We start from the raw sequence: 19041 nt of genomic DNA, 5'->3' as shown, positions 1-19041 counted from the left end.
ATCACGTTTATCACCCGAGCCGGTTTCGATGAAAAAATACAGATACATATTTCCATGTGTATGGCGAGGACTAATGCAACTCATGTGGAAAAACACATTATAACAGCCATACTGACAGTCCCTTTATTCAAAATAGGGCAACTGGGTAATTTTCGACGACTGGAGCGCAGACCGCTGTGTGTGTGTGTGTGTGTGTGTCTGCGCGCGCGCGCGTATGTGTGTGTGTAGCAGGTAAACGTCACAGCTTGCCGAGCCTCTGCGAGCGCGCGCCACACTTCCTCAATCGACGGAATCACAGAGCGAAAAAACGAGAGGAAGAGAAAAGAGCAACTTTCGTCGTGCCGCGGTGAAAATCAACAGCACCGAGTCTGCAGGGCGAGGTGAGACCGCCGTTTTAACCCTTTTTTATCGACTTTTTCCACAGAGCTGCGGTCTTTGACGCGTGGAGTTTGCAGAAAGTTGTTCAAAGATCAAGAAACCGTGCCCCCTCTTCTCCTTTTTCGTCTCGCATCTGAGTCGAGACGAACTGTAGCGTTCAAGTCGCTCAGCCGTGACCGTTGGTGCTAACGTTAGCTAAGTATTTACACTTTGAAAACGAGCGTTAACTTACGGTATTGTCATCTCTACGCGGTTTCTGTGAACATGGAAAACAAAATTTCAGTGCCTAGCTAGCTGTTCTGATTGAAATAATAACCCCTTACCAACTTTTTAGCATCGTGTTGCCTCGCTTTTAAAACATTTTAATTGAATTTGTGCGACGGAATCTGAGCTGTCAGATGTTATTGCGCTACAGGGTCAACTATGGAAAAAAAAAAGGTTGATGAACATTGACAGGCGATGGCTCCAAGGCAAACTCACCCGGCCACCACCACTTTATGCTCTCAAAATGTGTTACCCGATCTGGCTTAAATTCAATGGGCTTAGCTATTAGGGCACTATCAGCCACAGCTACATTTGTGTGGCTGTGGCGGCGATATAGAATTCCAGGTCAGGTCACGGAATCTCACGGGTCACAGAATATGTTGTAACACCGGGCGTGATGCGGAATGCGGGCAGGTCTGGGCTGCAAAGACAGACCCGTTTTTAAATAAACCGCTACATTTATTTGTACGAAACAGAATGTGGTTGCAGACTGAGTCAGACAGGTGACATCTGCAGTTAGCTGACTGATCGACCACATCCTTCAGAAACAGAAGTGCTGCGTGAAGCAAATCAGATGCGCTGACTGATTCTCGGTCGATGTTGAATCTCTTCAGATGACTGCACGCTCACAGTCGTCTTGTAAATCACATTAACAGCTGCTCTGTTCTTTGTGACTGTCATAGTGTTTTGTACAGCGAAATTTGTCGTTGGATGTCAGAACTAGTTACAATATGTTCTTAGCTGTCACACTTTCACCACGTGTGTGTGTGTGTGTGTGTGTCTCAGAGAGGTAAGTGTGAGGACATGTTTCCATCACCAGCAGTCAGGGTGCAGTTTAATGCAGATGCTTACATTGTGAGGTGGTCCAAAATTGTTTGGAGTCCATCCATGTAGCAGATTCCTGTACAAGGCCAGGCTGTTTGCCTTTTTCTGTATTTTACTTCACTCTCTCTTCCTGTCACAATGGAACAAGGGCACTCTTTCCTGCTGTTATTTCAAATAACTTTACATGTTAGTGCTCGGTTCAATCTCCAGCACTCAGTCTTGACATAGAGAAGCAGATGCTACAACTATGCATCCAATATCTGTGTAAAAGTTGCTTATCTTGTATTTAGATATATGGTGTTCAGATACAAGCATACATGCATGCGTTTTTTTTTTAAATAGCCCCCAAACTCAGAGTTGTAATAATATAATAACAAAATTTAGCCTTAGTAATAGTACATTGCTACTCATGCTAAAAAACACACTTTTGTGTTGGTCCTTAATGAAGGTATCAGGATGTGGCCTATTTAATGAAATGTATATTAAGAAGTTAGGCTGAAGTTTACAATTTACAGTATACTGGTGCAAGGGACATTACTACTGAATTTAACAGATGGGACAAATCGAAACTGCACATGAACAGTTTGCGAGGTAATCAATCACGACCGCCCTCAATCACACAGTGTGCTTGGTATTGATTAACTCCCAGAACCCTGACATCACAGCTCACAGCAGCAGTGAGTGAGTAAGTGAACATGGGCGTTCATCACCCTCCCTCCCCTCTTAGTGCACACTTTTTTTTCCTGTGTCTTACTTTTCTTGTCTCAGTGTGGGCGGTTACGGTTTTAGGATTGTGAATACCAGCTAGGCCTACTGTGGTGCGCTGCATGCTTGAATTTGGATTAGCGACATGTTGAGGCTTGCTCTACCTTTGTAGCACAGGCAAACACTTACACTGCTGCAGCTACAGCCTTTCAGGAACTACAGTGACACACACCACAGTGACACAAGGAGCCAGACAAGTGGCAAAGGCGCAAATGATGCCGCCACATTTGACATCGCGGTGTCTTTTACAGAATGAGGTGTGGAATTAACAGATCAGGCATGTAAGGCAGCATGGGTGTGACTGAAGTGCCTGACCAACATATGAAATTGGTGGGCGTCACCTTTTGCATTGCACATACAAACGCTGGTAGTGCATAGGCTGCTATAGAAAAAAAAGTTGTTGCTCCATCTGCAGCACATGTAAACTTACGTTGTCAGGCCGGGACTCAGATGCAGAGATTACTCACACAGATCTTTATTGAACAAAACCCAAGAACCACTTCGCGGAGTGTTAAACAAATAGGCTATGAAATTACTCTAGGCAAAAGGCTATCACAATATATATCTATAATATAGTAAAATAACAAAGAAACAGAAATCTCTATGACTATGAAAACTAAGAAACAAAAGACGCTCCTGAAGGAGGAAAACACAAGGGCTATGAAAACGGAAATGGCTTAATGAAACTAGATAAGAAAAACTACAAACTCAAAATACACTAAAAAAACGGAGGAACTAGAGTCTAAGTAACAAAATAAATCCAACAGAAAATCTCTCAATACAGAGGAAAACAAATCAGCTATGATATATTCTATGAAAATAAACCAGAAACTAAATTATCAAAATTACAAATCAAAACACTCACGAAGAGGAAACAAGAGCTGATGGACAATGAATGTGGCTGTGGCAAGGACAAGGGAGAAGACAGGCTCGGGTGAATCGCCGATGGACAAAGACACACTGGCACAAGACAAGGGAGATGCAGACTATTTAACACATGGAGGGTAATCAGGAACAGGTGGAGACAACAGGTGATCGGGGCGGACACACGGGACACATGAGGAAGGGCAAGTGCTCTGAAACGAGAGGAGAGTTAGACCTTCAAAATAAAACAGGAAATGACAAGACAAAAACCCCATGACGAGACAGACCTCACCGCGGTGTGACATACATAAGTAGTAAATCATGCCTGTGGCATCTAGTGCTCAACATGAAGGGATATTGATATGATCTTGATATTGATCTCTCTCCAATGTGACACTATCAGCATATATTTCACCTCCACAACACAAGGGATCCAACTCGTTTTCATCGTCTTTTAATATATTGATTTTTTTCTTCATCATTCAATCATAGGGTCTATAAAATCTCTTTTGAAAAATTAAAAATGCCTGTCACAAGAGCCCAAAGCAATGTTTATTTTGCAATAGATGGTCCTTGTAGTTGACGGAAGTGCAAGGTTATTTTGTCTCTCTCCTCCATGTGGGTGTGACTGCCTAGAAATTTCTCATGGTGAGAAAGGAGCATCCAGTTTTTTCCCCATTTCTGTGAATATCACTGTGGTTCATCAGAAGTGTGTGTGAGTGCAGGTGTTTGACAGGGTGTCATGATTATGTTTGAAATGTATTTCTCAGACATCAATTAAATCTTTTTTTCTTTTCTTTTCTTTTCTTTTCTGATATTGGTGGACCTCACAATGTACATAGAGATTTAGCAGTTGAACAAAGACCTATATGCAACTGTGTGTATGTATGCAGTATAATAAGTGGGTATGATTTTGAACTGTGTGTGTAACTAGCATGTCATGATACAGTAGATAAATGTCACCTGGGTAACACTGTGTTTGTCCATCTCTGGGAGCAGGTGACCTTGGTACTTGTCACCATGGCTCCTTTCTTGAGGATCGCCTTTAATTCGTACGACTTGGGCGTCCTGCCTCCTCTGGCCGACCCGCCCTTCTGTGCAATCAAGATGAAGGAAGCCTTGACAACTGGTGGGAAACTTTAAAAGCCTATACCACCCTGTCTTTTAGAGAAATTGTCACCTCTGCAAAAAAAGCTAGTACTACTTTTTTCCTGTGCATGAAAACACCTTCTTTCTCTCTGTCCATCTTCCTTTTCCTAGAACGAGGTAAGACCCTGGTGCAGCGGAAACCCACCATGTACCCGGCTTGGAAGGCCAGTTTTGATGCGCACATCTATGAAGGTCGTGTGATTGAGGTACTGCTGATGAAGACAGCGGAAGAGCCGCTGGCTGAGGTCACTGTTGGAGTGTCTGTCCTTGCTGAGCGCTGCAAGAAAGCCAACGGGCGTGCTGAGTTCTGGGTAGGACATTACCGACTGTCCTCTGTCCCTGTAGAGGTATATCTCTGACTGTCTGTGTGTAACTGCCTGTGTGTCTAACTGTGTTCAGGTGGATCTCCATCCTTCTGGGAAAGTGATGATGGCAGTGCAGTATTTTCTGGAGGGAGGGGATACAGGTAAAGGAAATAAAGCGGAAACATTTTCTACTCTCCTCTGCTCTCAGCTTCAGGTGGGCGATATGGCTAAAACCTTCTATCATGGTATATTTAATTTTATTTCACGGTAACAAATTATATCAGGATACAGTAATCATTCTGTAAATTCAATTAAGAAATGGTTTAAAATAACCATAACCATAGTCTCCTCTGAATATATATTAGAGACTATAAGGTGTAGCTCCTGCAGTGGGAACTATGCTGTCATATCGCCCAACCCTTTTCTCTAATCTATTTTCTTTAGCTATGTGTGTTTAACATTTGCCATGTTGCCACTGAAGCCCATGTAAACTTGGTTTCAAATCATAAGTATTACTCTATAACATTAAATATGATTATAAAAGAAACTCTCCAAAAAAACATCCTTGATTGTTATTTACTACGAGTTTGATAATTGCTTCATCAGGCCTGTGTGGGTATGGTTTGATCAGACTTGACTGACAGGGGCCTGGCAACACTGGCAGACAGCCCTTAACTCTGAACTGGATTTTGTTACTAAATTCTGATTGGTGCACAGACATATGTGACATCACCTTTTTTCTAAGTTAGACCCAAACACTTCAAACCAGAGCACAGACAAAAACACTAATATAGGAATCACTTGCATGAAATAATCAGAACTGTCCTAACTAGCAGAAAATGTTGCATTAACATAGAACCCCATCACTCATAGAAAGAAGATGATTGAGTAATAGAGTAGAATAGGAAAGTACGTGAACAGTATAAAATCTATAATAATAATAATTGGTCTCTTGTCTTAAGTATTCATCATATACACAAATACCATGTTTATACAACTTAATCTGTAGCTCCTATATACACACAGACTGCTCAGCCACTAGTCAGTACTTTTCCTTGCTAATTTAATCTTATCATTCACAAGCATTCGCATTCAAGACAAGACAATCCATTTGAGACATATACAAAATGACCTTTGTTTTTCCCATTGCAGTGTTATGGGACGACTGATTTGTGTTTCTCTGTTTATCTGGAAGAGAGTAAGCAGGCTGCGAAGGAGGAAGAGGCTCCTACCCTGAACCGTAGACGAGGGGCCATCAAGCAGGCCAAGATCCACTTCATAAAGAACCACGAGTTTATCGCTACCTTTTTCAGGCAGCCCACTTTCTGCTCCGTGTGCAGAGAATTTGTCTGGTCAGTCTGCCCTACGCTTCGATCATCAGATACACAAACTAAAACAAACAACCAGACACGTGTTGATTAAAGACTTCATACTTTAAGGAACTTCCTGATATTTAGCAGGATTTGACAGTCTCTGAGTTGGCTGATTTCTGTCAAAGTGAGTAAGACAACCTGTTCCCTTGTGATTTTATTAATAAAAGCAATAAGATTTAGTTGTTATGCCCATAGAAATTATAATGTCTGTCAGCCTTTGATGGCTACAGATCTCCACAAATCCATTTGCTTTGAAGACCTTTTTGGTCTCATTGGAGAGGAAGTTTGTAGAAAAAGGAAATCCTGATACACAAATCAGGATGGGTGTGTTGTACCTGAGCATTATGACTAACAAGTGATTAACCAGCAAACTATTTACATGATCAAAGAATGATACCAAATGACCCATTTGTGTCACTTTTTCTCTCACAGGGGACTCAACAAGCAAGGTTATAAATGCAGACGTAAGTCTACAATAATTAAGAAATTCCTGTGCTTTGTTGCTTGAAATAGAAGCTGGTATATATCAAAAAAATGTGTACTCAACCATGAATAAAGATGATTTTGTCAGCATTATTTCATGGCCAGTGCACAAAATGTGCTTAGATACAGCATCAAAGTATATAAATCTTTTTTTTTTTTTTTTATAGAATGCAATGCAGCCATCCACAAGAAATGCATAGACAAAATCATCGGCAGATGTACCGGTACTGCTGCCAACAGTCGGGATACTGTGGTACGTATCACATATTTGTGCAGTACACCATGTACTGTGAGTGTTCTCCATATGTCAAGAAATTTCAGTTCAGTGTGGGCTTCTCTCAGTCTGGTTTTTGCTTTTGTGGTAGTAGTATGAACAACGATGGTAATATCATTGCACTGGAACGTGCTGCTGCGTCAGAGTTTAATACAAAGGCAGACACCAGTCAGTCTCTTTTCAGTGATCATCAATATTGGTAGATAAAGATGATCAAAGACCAACTGACCTAGATAATGGTTACCTGTAAATGATCAAGCACACACACCCACCCGTGAGGTGGGTGAGAATAGATGGGATGTGGTCTCAGAGAGGCAGTTAAGATCACAGTAGAGGTAGACCTTTTTATTCACCAGTGTGCTCACTTCTGACAGTATAATCTCAGAGAGGGAAGCAGAGGAGCAAAGCAAAGAAAAAATGAAACTAGTGCGTAGGCCTGTGAAGTGGCACAGGGCACTGATTAGGATGCCTTTGCTGCCGGACATTCATGGAGGTGATGAATCCTGTTTTTCCCCGCAGTTCCAGAAGGAGCGCTTTAAAATTGACATGCCACACCGTTTCAAGACCAACAACTACATGAGTCCCACCTTCTGCGACCACTGTGGAAGTCTGCTGTGGGGTCTAGTCAAACAAGGCCTCAAGTGTGAAGGTACAGCACAGTTATGATTGACTGCTTGTTAGAGTGTGAGTGTGCTTTTGTCTTTTTTACATTTTTTTTTTGTTCTAGATTGTGCCATGAATGTCCATCACAAGTGTCAAGATAAAGTAGCCAACCTTTGTGGTATCAACCAGAAACTACTAGCTGAAGCACTTACACAAGTCAGCCAGGTGAGTTTGTGGAGACTATCACAAGTCTTTTAATGTGTTGTCAATGAAGTCTGTTGAAGTATTTAAGATGAAGGCAAAGTATAGTCTAAAGAGTATAAAGGACAAGTCTTACACAAAACCTCATACCACCTAATTGAATCATAACATGGCTCTTTCAGCCACAGCAGCAGCAGTGTCTGTTGACACTATATCTTACTTATCTATTAAAATATTGAAATGGGTTTAAATACTAATGAAACTTGATGATGACCTGAGAACCACAGTTGTAGAAAAGCACTTGATTATTGTAATTTTTTACAAGATTATTATAATTGTACTTTGTTTTGACAAACATTTACACACATTAGTATATGCAAAAATGGCATTGTTTTCTAAGTTAGTCTGGAAGCATGTCTGAAGTGTGTGGTAACATTTAATTTGGATATTGTCCAAGTCAAAGGACAGTACTGAACTATCTAGTGGAAAAATCTAAATCACAATAATTTCACCTTGTTAATGATAAAGTCATAATTAATGGAACAAACTGTAAAAATATTTCTAACTACTATCAAAACATCCTGAGAATATGTTTGCATTGTACTATCTGCTAAAAGATGGTGTAACAGTACAAACTATTGAACTATATCTAGTATATATATAACATTTTGGCTTATCATGTCACATACACCTTTGTTTTGAATGAAGGTAAAGAACAAATGGGCAATAGGGGAAAAGTGTGACAGGTCTTAGAAACCTTTTACTGTGTTCTACATGTGATTATTGACAGCGTTGCGTGTGAATTACTTAACATTATGGGAGATCGATCGTCTGCTGTCAGAATGACAGACTGCTTTCAGATTTTTCCATCATTGTTAGAAAAATTCAGTCAATGAAAGAAAACATTCGGTAGATATTACCCCTGGTATGACCGAACTCTGTCCTTAACAAAGTGTCACTGTTGATCATAACCATGATCTTAAACTGACCACTATTCTGGATGTAACCTTGACCCAATTTTAGTCCTAAATCCAGTCCTTTCCTGGGCCTCTCTCTAACATTAATCCCAACACTGACCCAGACAGAGCATATCTATCAGTGGCCATCACAGTGGAATATCACATGACACTCAGTTCATTGTTTACTGTCTTTATAATCCCTTGATAAGAAATTGATTACGATGGACAATCAATGGACTATCAAAATGAAGTGTTACCATCAATGCGTCTTGAATGCGAAGTGTGTATTGACGAATTGTTGAGAGTGTGACACCTGACCTCAATAGGAACCTGAGCTTCCTGTTCTGGTGTGTTTAAGGACTGGCTCGTTGTTTAACTCTCCAGCTCTTTTGTTCTCTCTTTACAGGCCTGTATGTAATGTTTGTAATGTATGTAGTTTTGGGGCGCCATCAAATCACACAATCACTCTTTAAGAGAAGAGTCAGACTGAATGTGTCCACGTTGCTGGGAATCCATTGGTCTGGCTGTTTCATGCTTATTTTTGCTACTGCATTTGTTATTCCATCAGAAATCGTCCACCCGCCGTTCAGATCCAAACCTGCCTAATCTGCCTGATATTGGAATCTATGATGAAGTTAACAAGCTTGCCGGACTGGATGTCAATGGTCAGTGAAAGTTTTTCTCTATGTGTCTATACTATGATAATGCTTGCAGAATAATATGCAAAAGTGTTCAGTGTTTCAGATAATTATAGGAACTTCCTCTTCAGGGAGTAATTTATGTGTGGCATTTGTTTGTCCATCAGATGGATCTCCATATGGCAGACTGTGGGAGGGGTCCAGCCCAAGGCCTCAGTCTCGCATTACCCATCTGACCCGCATCAATGTGGACAACTTCATCTTCCACAAGGTCTTGGGAAAAGGCAGCTTTGGCAAGGTACAAAGAGACCATGTCAGTGTGAATTAAACTGTGAGACTAAAAACCCCAACCCCAGAGTGAGAGGATAACCATGAGTAAATCAACACTTCAGTCAATACTTGTCATAAACACACTGGCAATTGCAGGCCTCCAATAGAAATAATAATATGCCAATATTAATCCATCCTCTTCTCTTCTCTTCTCTTCTCCTCACAGGTTCTCCTGGCAGAGCTGAAGGGTCGTGGAGAGTACTTTGCAGTGAAGGCTCTGAAGAAAGATGTAGTGCTGATGGATGACGATGTGGAGTGCACTATGGTAGAGAAGAGAGTCTTGGCTTTAGCCTGGGAAAACCCTTTCCTCACACACCTTTACTCCACCTTCCAGACCAAGGTAGTCCATTTCCACCTCAATAGTGCCTCTGTCCCTTGTTTTCCTACTTGTCGTCATTGGTTGGAAATAGTATTCTTAGTTCTCTAAATAAAACTTGTCAACAGGAGCATCTGTTCTTTGTGATGGAGTATCTGAACGGAGGAGACTTGATGTTTCATATTCAGGAGAAAGGGCGCTTTGAACTCTACAGAGCCACGTGAGTTGCTATTGTCACACATATGTAACAACACACAGACTTGGTGTAAAAAAAAAAAAGTACATAGGCTCACATGGGCTGATGGGCTCTGGTGTCCATTAGCTGCTGCTCAGAAGCAGACTGGCCTTGTAAGGAGCAAGCAGCTCTTAGTGCCTCTGTACTATTTGTAAAGGGAGGTATCCGTTACTACCACCCACCTCTCTACTCATCACTCTGTGGGAATCTCTCCAGAAAAAAAACAATGGCTCACTAATGGTAGAGTGTTGTGAGGTCTAAAGCTTGGTGGCACCTGCACCACAGCCAACTCAAGTTTTAAGAAGTCTCACATTTACAAACGTAGAGATGGAAGTGAAACATTTCTTCACAGTTGCTGTTACACACACACACTCGAGCTTCAAGGCAACAGATAAAAGTTTAATAATACAAGCAAAAAAGCTTTGAGCTCACTGTAAGAACCATTAGGCTTTTTATTATCACACACTGTTCCTCAACAGATGGAGTTTGCCAAGTTGTCAAGGTGAAGCAAAGCTAGTTTGGTTTGATTCTAGCTACCAGAGGACAAAGATATTTACAGTAGACTTCAGTCAAGCACTGGGACACGAGCTAGGTTTATGTTTAGAAGACTATGAATGCATTTACTACTATATTTCTTCTTAACTATAAGCTACACATTAGTATTTTATAACCTTCTGGTGTATGTTTAAAAAACAGGTTTCACATTATGAGAGCACAAACACTGATGTTAAAATGTGGACTGCCAGTACATTTCCTGTAGTTAAACTGGTGGCTGCGTCCTGGACTCATGAGATGACAGGAGTAATTCTCTACTTTGCAAACGTGGACATCTGATCTTGTGTTGGCATCCACGACAGGCCTCCTCAGTCAGTGACTGTATTCAGCCTGGATGGAAAATTTACCCTCAGTGAATGAGGAAAAAGAGAAGTAGGCTGTTTCATTATCTGGAAATACATTCATTAAAAAAAAGAACATGCAGGTTGTTGCATGCTGCATGCTTGTTTACATATATGTTAAAATGTAATAAATCAGCTTGTGTGTTGCTGCACGAGTTGTCACAGTGGAATGGAAATTGTCTCCTGAATTTTGGTTATGTAATGTTTTTCCTTCGGCAGCAAATGAACTGTAGAGTTTCCGGTGACCTCTTTATCAGCACAAAGGCCCTGTTCTCCCAGTGGCTACTGGTAACCTGTTGACCCGGTCCGCAGAGAGTCTAGTCCAGCATCTCAGCATTCCTCACATACTAACATCTACTTCCTCATATCTAGACTTAATTTTGCTTTCTGTTTTGTGATTCCTTACTTGTTCTATGAGAGCTGTATTTGCAATAGTTTTAAGTGAGGGATGACGCCTTATTCAGACCTTGTCATTTGGTCATTTCCAGTAAACAGCTAGTTATAGGGTTAGAGCGGAGACACTCTATCTCTTTTTAGGACTCATTCGTTTCACCTGACACAGATGACAACAGAGCATGTCAGAGATAGGCTAATCTTTCGGCTCACGGCAGCTCTCAGGTTTCACATTATGAGAGCGTTATTCACCTGTCTCCTACTCCATACAGATGTCCTCCTCAATAATTCAGCTCGACACTGAAATCAGTCCGCACTCCGCAGGGACTCCGGTGTTTAGCTGCCAACTCTGTTGTGAGGTAGCTGCAGCGTGGACCTGTAGCTATTCCTCAAAGATGACTTGTTGATATCTGTCTGTCTCTGCCATGTTTGTCTTTCCAGGTTCTACTCAGCCGAGATCATTTGTGGTCTTCAGTTCTTACATTCCAAAGGGATCATCTACAGGTCAGTGCTAAATATGTAGCACATCTGGATGTACAGTGCACACACTTAAATGACCATACTGGTAGTTGTTCACATGTTTGCCTATGAACTAAGATACTTTCTTTACATAACAGCTGACAGTTTTTGATTATTTTCCTACGTGGCACAAGATCGCTGATTTCAGTGCAGTTGCAAGTGTGAGGTGAAAATGAACTTGAAGGGACATTAAACTTGCCTGGTTAGGTAATCCCACGCATTTTGACACTTTTTTCCTGAAAGTTTCATTATCATTGTGTGGTATTGCAGTTGTTAGCAGGGACTGTTTAGAAAACTGTCCCTGTGGGTGCAGTCTACCCTAAAAATCTGATTCAGAAGAAAAACAGTGGGCTGTAGAGAGTGTGAAGAAGAAAATGGAATAGTGAAACTGCTTGCAATTGCATGACTATGTGAGAACAATATGACTTTTACAAAATGTCTTTTTTTTTCATTTCTAAATTAACACATGAACAATGGACTAAATTTTTAATAGATCACCTATCTCAGACAAGTTTTGGTCCAAGGTTTTGATCTTGAAATGAACTGAAAACGTCTATTACCCTCATTCATATGTATTTCCAATTCTGCTGTGATTGTTTCTACCAGAGATCTTAAATTAGACAATGTGATGCTTGATCATGAGGGACACATAAAGATCGCTGACTTTGGCATGTGCAAGGAGAACTTGTTTGGAGATAACCGTGCCACAACTTTCTGTGGTACTCCTGACTATATCGCTCCAGAGGTACAGTGTTTCATACTTAGAGATGCTATCTTTTTCTAAAATGTTAAATTCTGCAGCCGATTTGCTTTTCTCATTCTACAAGCAAACAAGTGTCAGTGTCTAGTATGTCTTATTTCTACTATTGCATTGCAACTCAGATCCTGCTGGGACAAAAATACTCCTTCTCAGTTGACTGGTGGTCGTTTGGGGTGTTGCTCTATGAAATGCTGATTGGTCAGTCGCCTTTCCATGGAGACGATGAGGATGAGTTGTTTGAGTCCATCCGCATGGATACTCCCCACTATCCTCGCTGGATCAACAAGGAGGCCAAGGACCTGCTGGAGCGGGTCCGTACAATACCTTTCATATAAAATACATCTGTCATAGAGCACCATTTGTGCCTCTGGGAAAATGTGGTCTTTCCGTGTTTCCGTGCTCAGTGTATAATGTATATGATACGTACATGAGATGTAATGGTGCACATTCCTTACCTACCCTTACTGACTCCCTGCAGTTGTTCGAGAGAGACCCCACTCGCAGGCTAGGAGTCGTGGGTAATATCCGTTTACACCCCTTCTTCAAGACCATAAACTGGCAGGCCTTGGAAAGGAGAGAGGTTGAACCCCCCTTCAAACCCAAAGTGGTATGACCCATACATAAATCACAGGATTCAATTATGATGAAATATGCATTACATGCCATATTTACATGTGTACATAATCTGTGAGGATTACCTCTTTAAAATTTTGCTGAGATATGTTTGTTCTCAATTACAGAAAGCACCGAATGATTGCAGCAACTTTGATCGTGAGTTCCTCAGTGAGAAGCCTCGTCTGTCCCACAGCGATAAGAACTTCATAGATTCAATGGATCAGACGGCGTTCTCTGGCTTCTCATTCATCAACCCTAAGATGGAGCACCTTTTAGAAAAGTGACTGTTGTAATGACAGTCTGGCCTAGGTTACATCGCTACTGTTTCCAGACAGTTCCCTTATTCTGTCACATTGTTAAACTTGCAAATGAGTGAGCTGCTCTACAATCAGTATTTTTGTGACCTTATTTTAAGCACAAACTATTCTCCTTGGGTACGTATAGAAATGATACGAGTAGAAACGGGCACCTGTACTGTATATATTGATGTAATTGTATTTGTGTGCATGCTTATTATTTGTCTAGGTTGTGAAGACCTGTATGAATAATAATATTAGGGTGGGAGGTTGAAAATCCTTACATTCCACTTGACGCCACTGCTTCCATCTGCAGCCATTTTGTGTACGTTTTCGTAACATTCAGTTCAACCCAAACGGGAATGACAACTTATGAACAGAGGAGGAAAAGGAACCTATAGGAATAAATTATGCTGTAAACAAATGTAGATGTGTGAATGAGGTGACTGCATGTCTAGAGATCAGACCAACAAAAATCTAATCATCTTTAAATATAGATTAATAATGAATGTTATCTGTCTTGGAACATTGGAATTCTTGCCTTTGACTCGATAAACCATGTCTTGCTGACAAAGAACAACTTCTGGTCGTGTGATTGAACTGTGCCATGTAAAGAACAAATGTAAAGTAACAGCTGATGTCAGCTGTGTTGATAGGTCCTGTCTCTGGATGGGTGGACTGGATGCACTCAGGAGTGCAAAAACTTCAGTTACGGTACGTGACTTTCATTACAATGAGGGGGAAGTTACTGAAATGCTGTATATAGATGATGTATATGTATATTGTTGTAACATGTATATTGGTTCACTAAGGATGTACTTTTTTTTACTGTCTCCATCTTTTACATCTGATTAAAAAAGCATCAACTCCCAAGTCTGATGTGCTATTTATAAAACCTCTGCAGTTTACACTGGCCGCATAATATGAAAAGTGTTCTCAAAAACAGGAAATGTTAGAAGGTTTAGTCAAATCAGGTCTTATCGATGGTTCAAAGTGACAGGTAACTAATAAGTGTTTGTTGTATTTTAGTATTGCCATATGGACGTTAATTTTGCAATTAGTTAGTATTTATGTATTTTGGTATTGTTATTGTGTTTTTGTCTGAATTATTTTTTAACATCTTGAACCATGTTGAAAATAACCTAACTGAAAGAAATCCTTGGATTTCCTGTATTTTATGAATCCATGAATAAAGCAAACCTAAAAAAAAAAACTATCCTTGGAGACACCATCATAGTCTGGTTCTCTTATGCTCAATAAGACAGAAGGCAGTTTTGCACTTCCTGTGTGGGTAGGATGTACTTTGTTACCTGCACAGCACCATTTGACCCCCACCAGCCCCCATAACTTCATAAACAAAAAGTTCTTAAAGTGATGCAAAAGTGCTTCTAATTTGGAAATTGAAAATGAAGCTGTTACAGGCAGGATGTCAGGGAATTGTAGGAAGATGATTTTTTTAAACATACAAAATGAAAAAACAACAAAAAAGGAAGGAGGGCTTCACATGCAATTGAAAACTATGAATTCTAACAGATTTATCATTATCCAAGTCAGAATAATGCTAGTATTAATTGTTCATGTAGAGTTTGAGATCTGTGTGACAAAATAACATACAAATGGCGCTTTTCTCAGCACAATTGATGCTTTGAATGTAGATGTTTATCTTATTAGAATCAATATGTTGGTAACCAATGTGTATGGGCCAAACACCACTGTCACCTACCACAGATTATCAGAGGGATACTTACGCCCTCTAGCGACATCGCGGCGGACTTTACGTACCTCGACGTCACCGCGCAACGTGCTTCCGTACAATGTATACGGAAGTGTTACTGCTACTACTACAACTTCTATCTTTTACTGCTATCCGGCAAATGTAATCTGACACTTGCTCATTCGGAATAAGGCGTTATTATTATCGATTTTCGGGAGCCACAGTGACGGTTTTCACAGTGTGACTGTATAATGATTTCCCTACGTAGGAAGCAGCAGACAGGTTGTCAAATTCACGCTTGTTAAAGTTTTCCAGCGAGTCAGAGGAAGTCCAAAATGAGCTCTCAGGATGTACTGAAGAATGCGTCCAAGCTAGCATCGTATAATGTGTTGCTACAGGTACATGAACACACACAGTGTTTAAAAGTTCAGTGAGCTAGTACTTCCAACTAGCCTGTTGAATGATTCATATGTTTTGTCGGGTTTTGTCTCAGGTGACGTTCCGTGTCCTCACCTTCTTGCTGAATGCATTCACACTGCGCTTTGTGTCCAAAGAGCTGATTGGCGTTGTCAACGTCAGGTAAAGATGACCGACACGCTGAGATCAGTGCCACCAGCCAGGATAATACAGAGCTCATTTCACGGCGCCAGCTCCTGTAACGTGCATGTGTGTGTCTTTATCATGCAGGCTTACACTACTGTACTCCACATTAGTGTTTTTATCCAGAGAAGCTTTCCGGAGAGCCTGTCTGAGTGGGGTATCTGGGACAAACCACAGCTGGAGACAAGTTATTAACCTGCTATGGCTGACGTGAGTGGATTTTACAAAGTGATGAACATCTAAAGTGTTTAATCTTGTGTATGCAGCCTGTGTGTTTTATCTTTGCCTTTCTTATCTCTCAGGTTGCCTCTGGGTGTGCTATGGGCAGCCCTGCTGGTCTGTGTTTGGCTGTGGCTCCTGGAGGTCCCGGACCCCCAGACTGTCCCTTTCTACGGCCCTGCTGTGGTGTTGTTCGCCTTGGCAGGAGTGCAGGAGCTCCTGGCTGAGCCCCTCTGGGTCCTGGCTCAAGCTCACATGTTTGTCCGACTGAAGGTGGTCGGCGAGAGCTTAGCAATGATAGCTAAGTGCAGCGTAACTGTGGCGCTGGTGGTGTTTGCCCGTGAATGGGGCCTTTACATCTTCTCTGCTGCTCATGTAAGAAATGAGCTGAAATCTTTATGCATTATGTCTAGAATTACTTTCTCTCTGCGTAATGATTTTAAGCTGTGGGTGTTTCTTTAGTTGGTGTACACAGGATTCCTGGTGCTCTGCTATGCTGTTTACTTCATTCGTTTCTTGGGCTCAAAAGAGGCAGCCGAGAAGAAGTTTCCTCTGCGCCGCGTTGGAGATCTCTTGCCCTGCAGAGCTGATGGAGAGGTAGAAGGGCAAGACAGTATACTGCTGTTTGTTATTTATGAGCTATCCTCACAAAATCAAACTGATGATTCACAAGATGAACTGTTGCCATACTGTCATAATGATCCTCGTCTGTTGTTTACAGCCTCTGGTTGATTGGACTCTGGCTCGGCTAACGTGGAGCTTCTTCAAGCAGTCCTTCCTGAAGCAGATCCTGACGGAGGGTGAGCGCTACGTCATGACCTTCTTGAACGTCCTCAGCTTTGGAGACCAGGGAGTTTATGATATCGTCAACAATCTGGGCTCCATGGTGGCCCGCTTCATCTTCTTGCCCATCGAGGAAAGCTTCTACATCTTCTTTGCCAAAGTGCTGGAGCGGGGACGTGATGTCAGAAGTCAGAAACAGGTGTGAGTCTTGGCCATGAACGCAAACTTGTCTTTGTGATTGACTAGAAAGGAACGGTTGCTGGTTTTACTTCACGCTGGTCTTCATGCTTCACGCTTTTGTCTGCAGGAAGATGTTGCCATTGCAGCAGAGGTCCTGGAGTGTCTGCTGAAACTGGTGCTGGTGATTGGTCTGATCATCACAGTGTTTGGCTACGCCTACTCTCACCTGGCTCTGGACATTTATGGCGGCTCTCTGCTGAGCAGTGGGGCAGGTAGGTGGTTGTATTGGGTATATGTGACAAGTTCTGCTGTGCTGGGTGTTCTTAGTCACAGCTGGTTTTATGTTTTTTTCTGTTAAAGGGCCCACTTTGCTGAGATGCTACAGCTGCTATGTCCTCCTGCTGGCTGTCAACGGTGTAACAGAGTGTTTTGTCTTTGCTTCCATGAGCCAAAAAGATGTTGACAAGTAAGAATCTAAAAATATATACACGGACAAATGTATACAGTAATGACACATCATGTTACCTGTCAGTTAACGCTGTGCTTGTGTTTTGTCCTCAGGTATAACTTTGTAATGCTGGCTCTGTCTGTGTCTTTCCTGTTCCTGTCCTACATGCTGACATGGTGGGCTGGCGCTGTGGGCTTCATACTGGCAAACTGCCTTAACATGGGCCTCCGAATCTTGCACAGCCTGCTTTACATACAACACTATTTCCAGCCCAGTCAGTGGCAACCTCTGCAAGGCCTGTTGCCCTCCCCCCTCCTACTCCTGGCACTTGCTGTCAGTGCCGTTGTCACAGCGCTGTCTGAGGTACAAGAAGATTATATATCTGCATTTCATCTCCAAATATTATCCTGTTGTACGAATCAGCTTGAGCTTCTTTCTTCTCTGGCTTCAGGGTGTGTTCTGCTGTGACAGTGGCTGGTTGCTAAGGCTGGTCCACATCGGCGTAGGAGCAGCCTGTCTGCTTGGTGTGTTCGTTGCTGTTCTTCTCACAGAGACTCGGCTTGTTCAGTTTGTGAGGACTCAGCTTCTGCCCCGATACGCAAAGAAACACACTTAAACTGGACTGGAAGAAAGCTGGTTCACTGCACACAGTTCTATCAGGAGCCACTGACTGACTGTTACTAACTGTGTGAAAGCAGCGAGGGAACAACTGTGTGTGTGTGTGTGTTTTTTATGATGTTGGAATGTTTTCACTGGATCATTCCTGTGTTCGGACAATCAAATGCGAACAAACATGTCCCTGTCGTTTTGGAGCGTAATTGTGGGTGATTAAAAAATGACTGTATTTTAAGAAAACAGTTGAATTTGTTAGATTGTCCTACACAGTAAGAAAAGGCAACCTAATTCATACTTGTGGTGTTATAGTTAATATGATGAAAAACTCAAGCAGCCCAAAGGATCTGTTTTGTGTGTCCACACATGTCAAATCACCACTGTGGAGGAGCCCAGCTGTTTTTAAGGCTACATTACTGAAATGCATTTTAGTAAAAAACTGAATGTACGGTTTTACTTGATAACATACGATAACATGACATGACTTGAAATTAGAAATATTCTCTATTAAACCTGTTTAAAAAAAAACTTGCTTGAGGAACATTTGATTAAATTTGGTTAATCCAAATTTGCAGTGATGAGAGAAAGATGGTTTTGTGTTGCAGTTTGTTTATGAAAACCGGTTTGTATGTATTTCACCACTGGTTTGTGTATGTTCTGTATCTCATGACACACCGACACTCATGAAAGGTCTGTTCGCGTAAGCTTTGTTTTTGCCGAAGTAAAGAAGCAGGGATAAATCCTGTTCTGCGCGCCACAAACCGATATACAGATGTAGACTGTGAGGATGCAGAGCACTGGTTTGCTCCAGTGATGCTTTTTGCTTTTGGTCATATTTTGCTTTGCTCTCAGTAGAGTTCAGTTATTATTTGACATGTTGCTTGGAAACACTTTGAAGCCATTTGTTTGGTCCTTCCTCTGTACTAGTCACCACTGAGTTTAGGGTCCCTCGGGGCGGAATAATGATGTAATTATGGAAAATGAGCAGGAAGGGGTGGGGACAGCATTCTTTTAAAGCAGGGCAATGCTTATTCTTCTACTACC

General features: G+C 41.6%; 2 protein-coding genes across 2 annotated transcripts; both read left to right on the top strand.

The window, feature by feature from the left end:
* Positions 1-270: 270 nt before the first annotated feature.
* prkcda (protein kinase C, delta a) lies at positions 271-14310 on the top strand. Its single transcript, XM_041947387.1, has 18 exons — positions 271-380; positions 4096-4225; positions 4357-4556; positions 4645-4711; positions 5746-5902; positions 6356-6387; positions 6574-6659; positions 7200-7329; positions 7408-7508; positions 9012-9108; positions 9249-9379; positions 9578-9751; positions 9856-9947; positions 11693-11755; positions 12377-12515; positions 12653-12841; positions 13009-13137; positions 13271-14310. The coding sequence occupies exons 2-18, from the start codon at positions 4117-4119 to the stop codon at positions 13427-13429; spliced, it is 2055 nt and encodes a 684-aa protein (XP_041803321.1). The 5' UTR covers positions 271-380; positions 4096-4116; the 3' UTR covers positions 13430-14310.
* A 965-nt stretch (positions 14311-15275) lies between these two features.
* Positions 15276-18855, top strand: rft1 (RFT1 homolog). The gene is made up of 10 exons (XM_041958265.1): positions 15276-15553; positions 15649-15734; positions 15843-15965; positions 16058-16349; positions 16437-16571; positions 16696-16956; positions 17065-17209; positions 17298-17403; positions 17499-17748; positions 17837-18855. The coding sequence occupies exons 1-10, from the start codon at positions 15491-15493 to the stop codon at positions 17999-18001; spliced, it is 1626 nt and encodes a 541-aa protein (XP_041814199.1). The 5' UTR covers positions 15276-15490; the 3' UTR covers positions 18002-18855.
* Positions 18856-19041: the final 186 nt, after the last annotated feature.

The sequence above is a fragment of the Chelmon rostratus genome, chromosome 2 (genome assembly GCF_017976325.1).
Source record: "Chelmon rostratus isolate fCheRos1 chromosome 2, fCheRos1.pri, whole genome shotgun sequence".
In the NCBI taxonomy this organism is placed as follows: Eukaryota; Metazoa; Chordata; class Actinopteri; order Chaetodontiformes; family Chaetodontidae; genus Chelmon; species Chelmon rostratus.
This window is presented reverse-complemented; position numbering and strand designations above follow the sequence as displayed.

Excerpts from the sequence above, each read along its gene's own strand:
- prkcda (XM_041947387.1), top strand. The coding sequence starts at position 4,117 with ATGGCTCCTTTCTTGAGGATCGCCTTTAATTCGTACGACTTGGGCGTC. Across the intron at positions 11,756-12,376 it reads TCCAAAGGGATCATCTACAG|AGATCTTAAATTAGACAATG; the intron begins GTCAGTGCTAAA and ends TGTTTCTACCAG. Across the intron at positions 12,516-12,652 it reads CTGACTATATCGCTCCAGAG|ATCCTGCTGGGACAAAAATA; the intron begins GTACAGTGTTTC and ends ATTGCAACTCAG.
- rft1 (XM_041958265.1), top strand. The coding sequence starts at position 15,491 with ATGAGCTCTCAGGATGTACTGAAGAATGCGTCCAAGCTAGCATCGTAT. Across the intron at positions 15,735-15,842 it reads ATTGGCGTTGTCAACGTCAG|GCTTACACTACTGTACTCCA; the intron begins GTAAAGATGACC and ends TTTATCATGCAG. Across the intron at positions 15,966-16,057 it reads ATTAACCTGCTATGGCTGAC|GTTGCCTCTGGGTGTGCTAT; the intron begins GTGAGTGGATTT and ends CTTATCTCTCAG.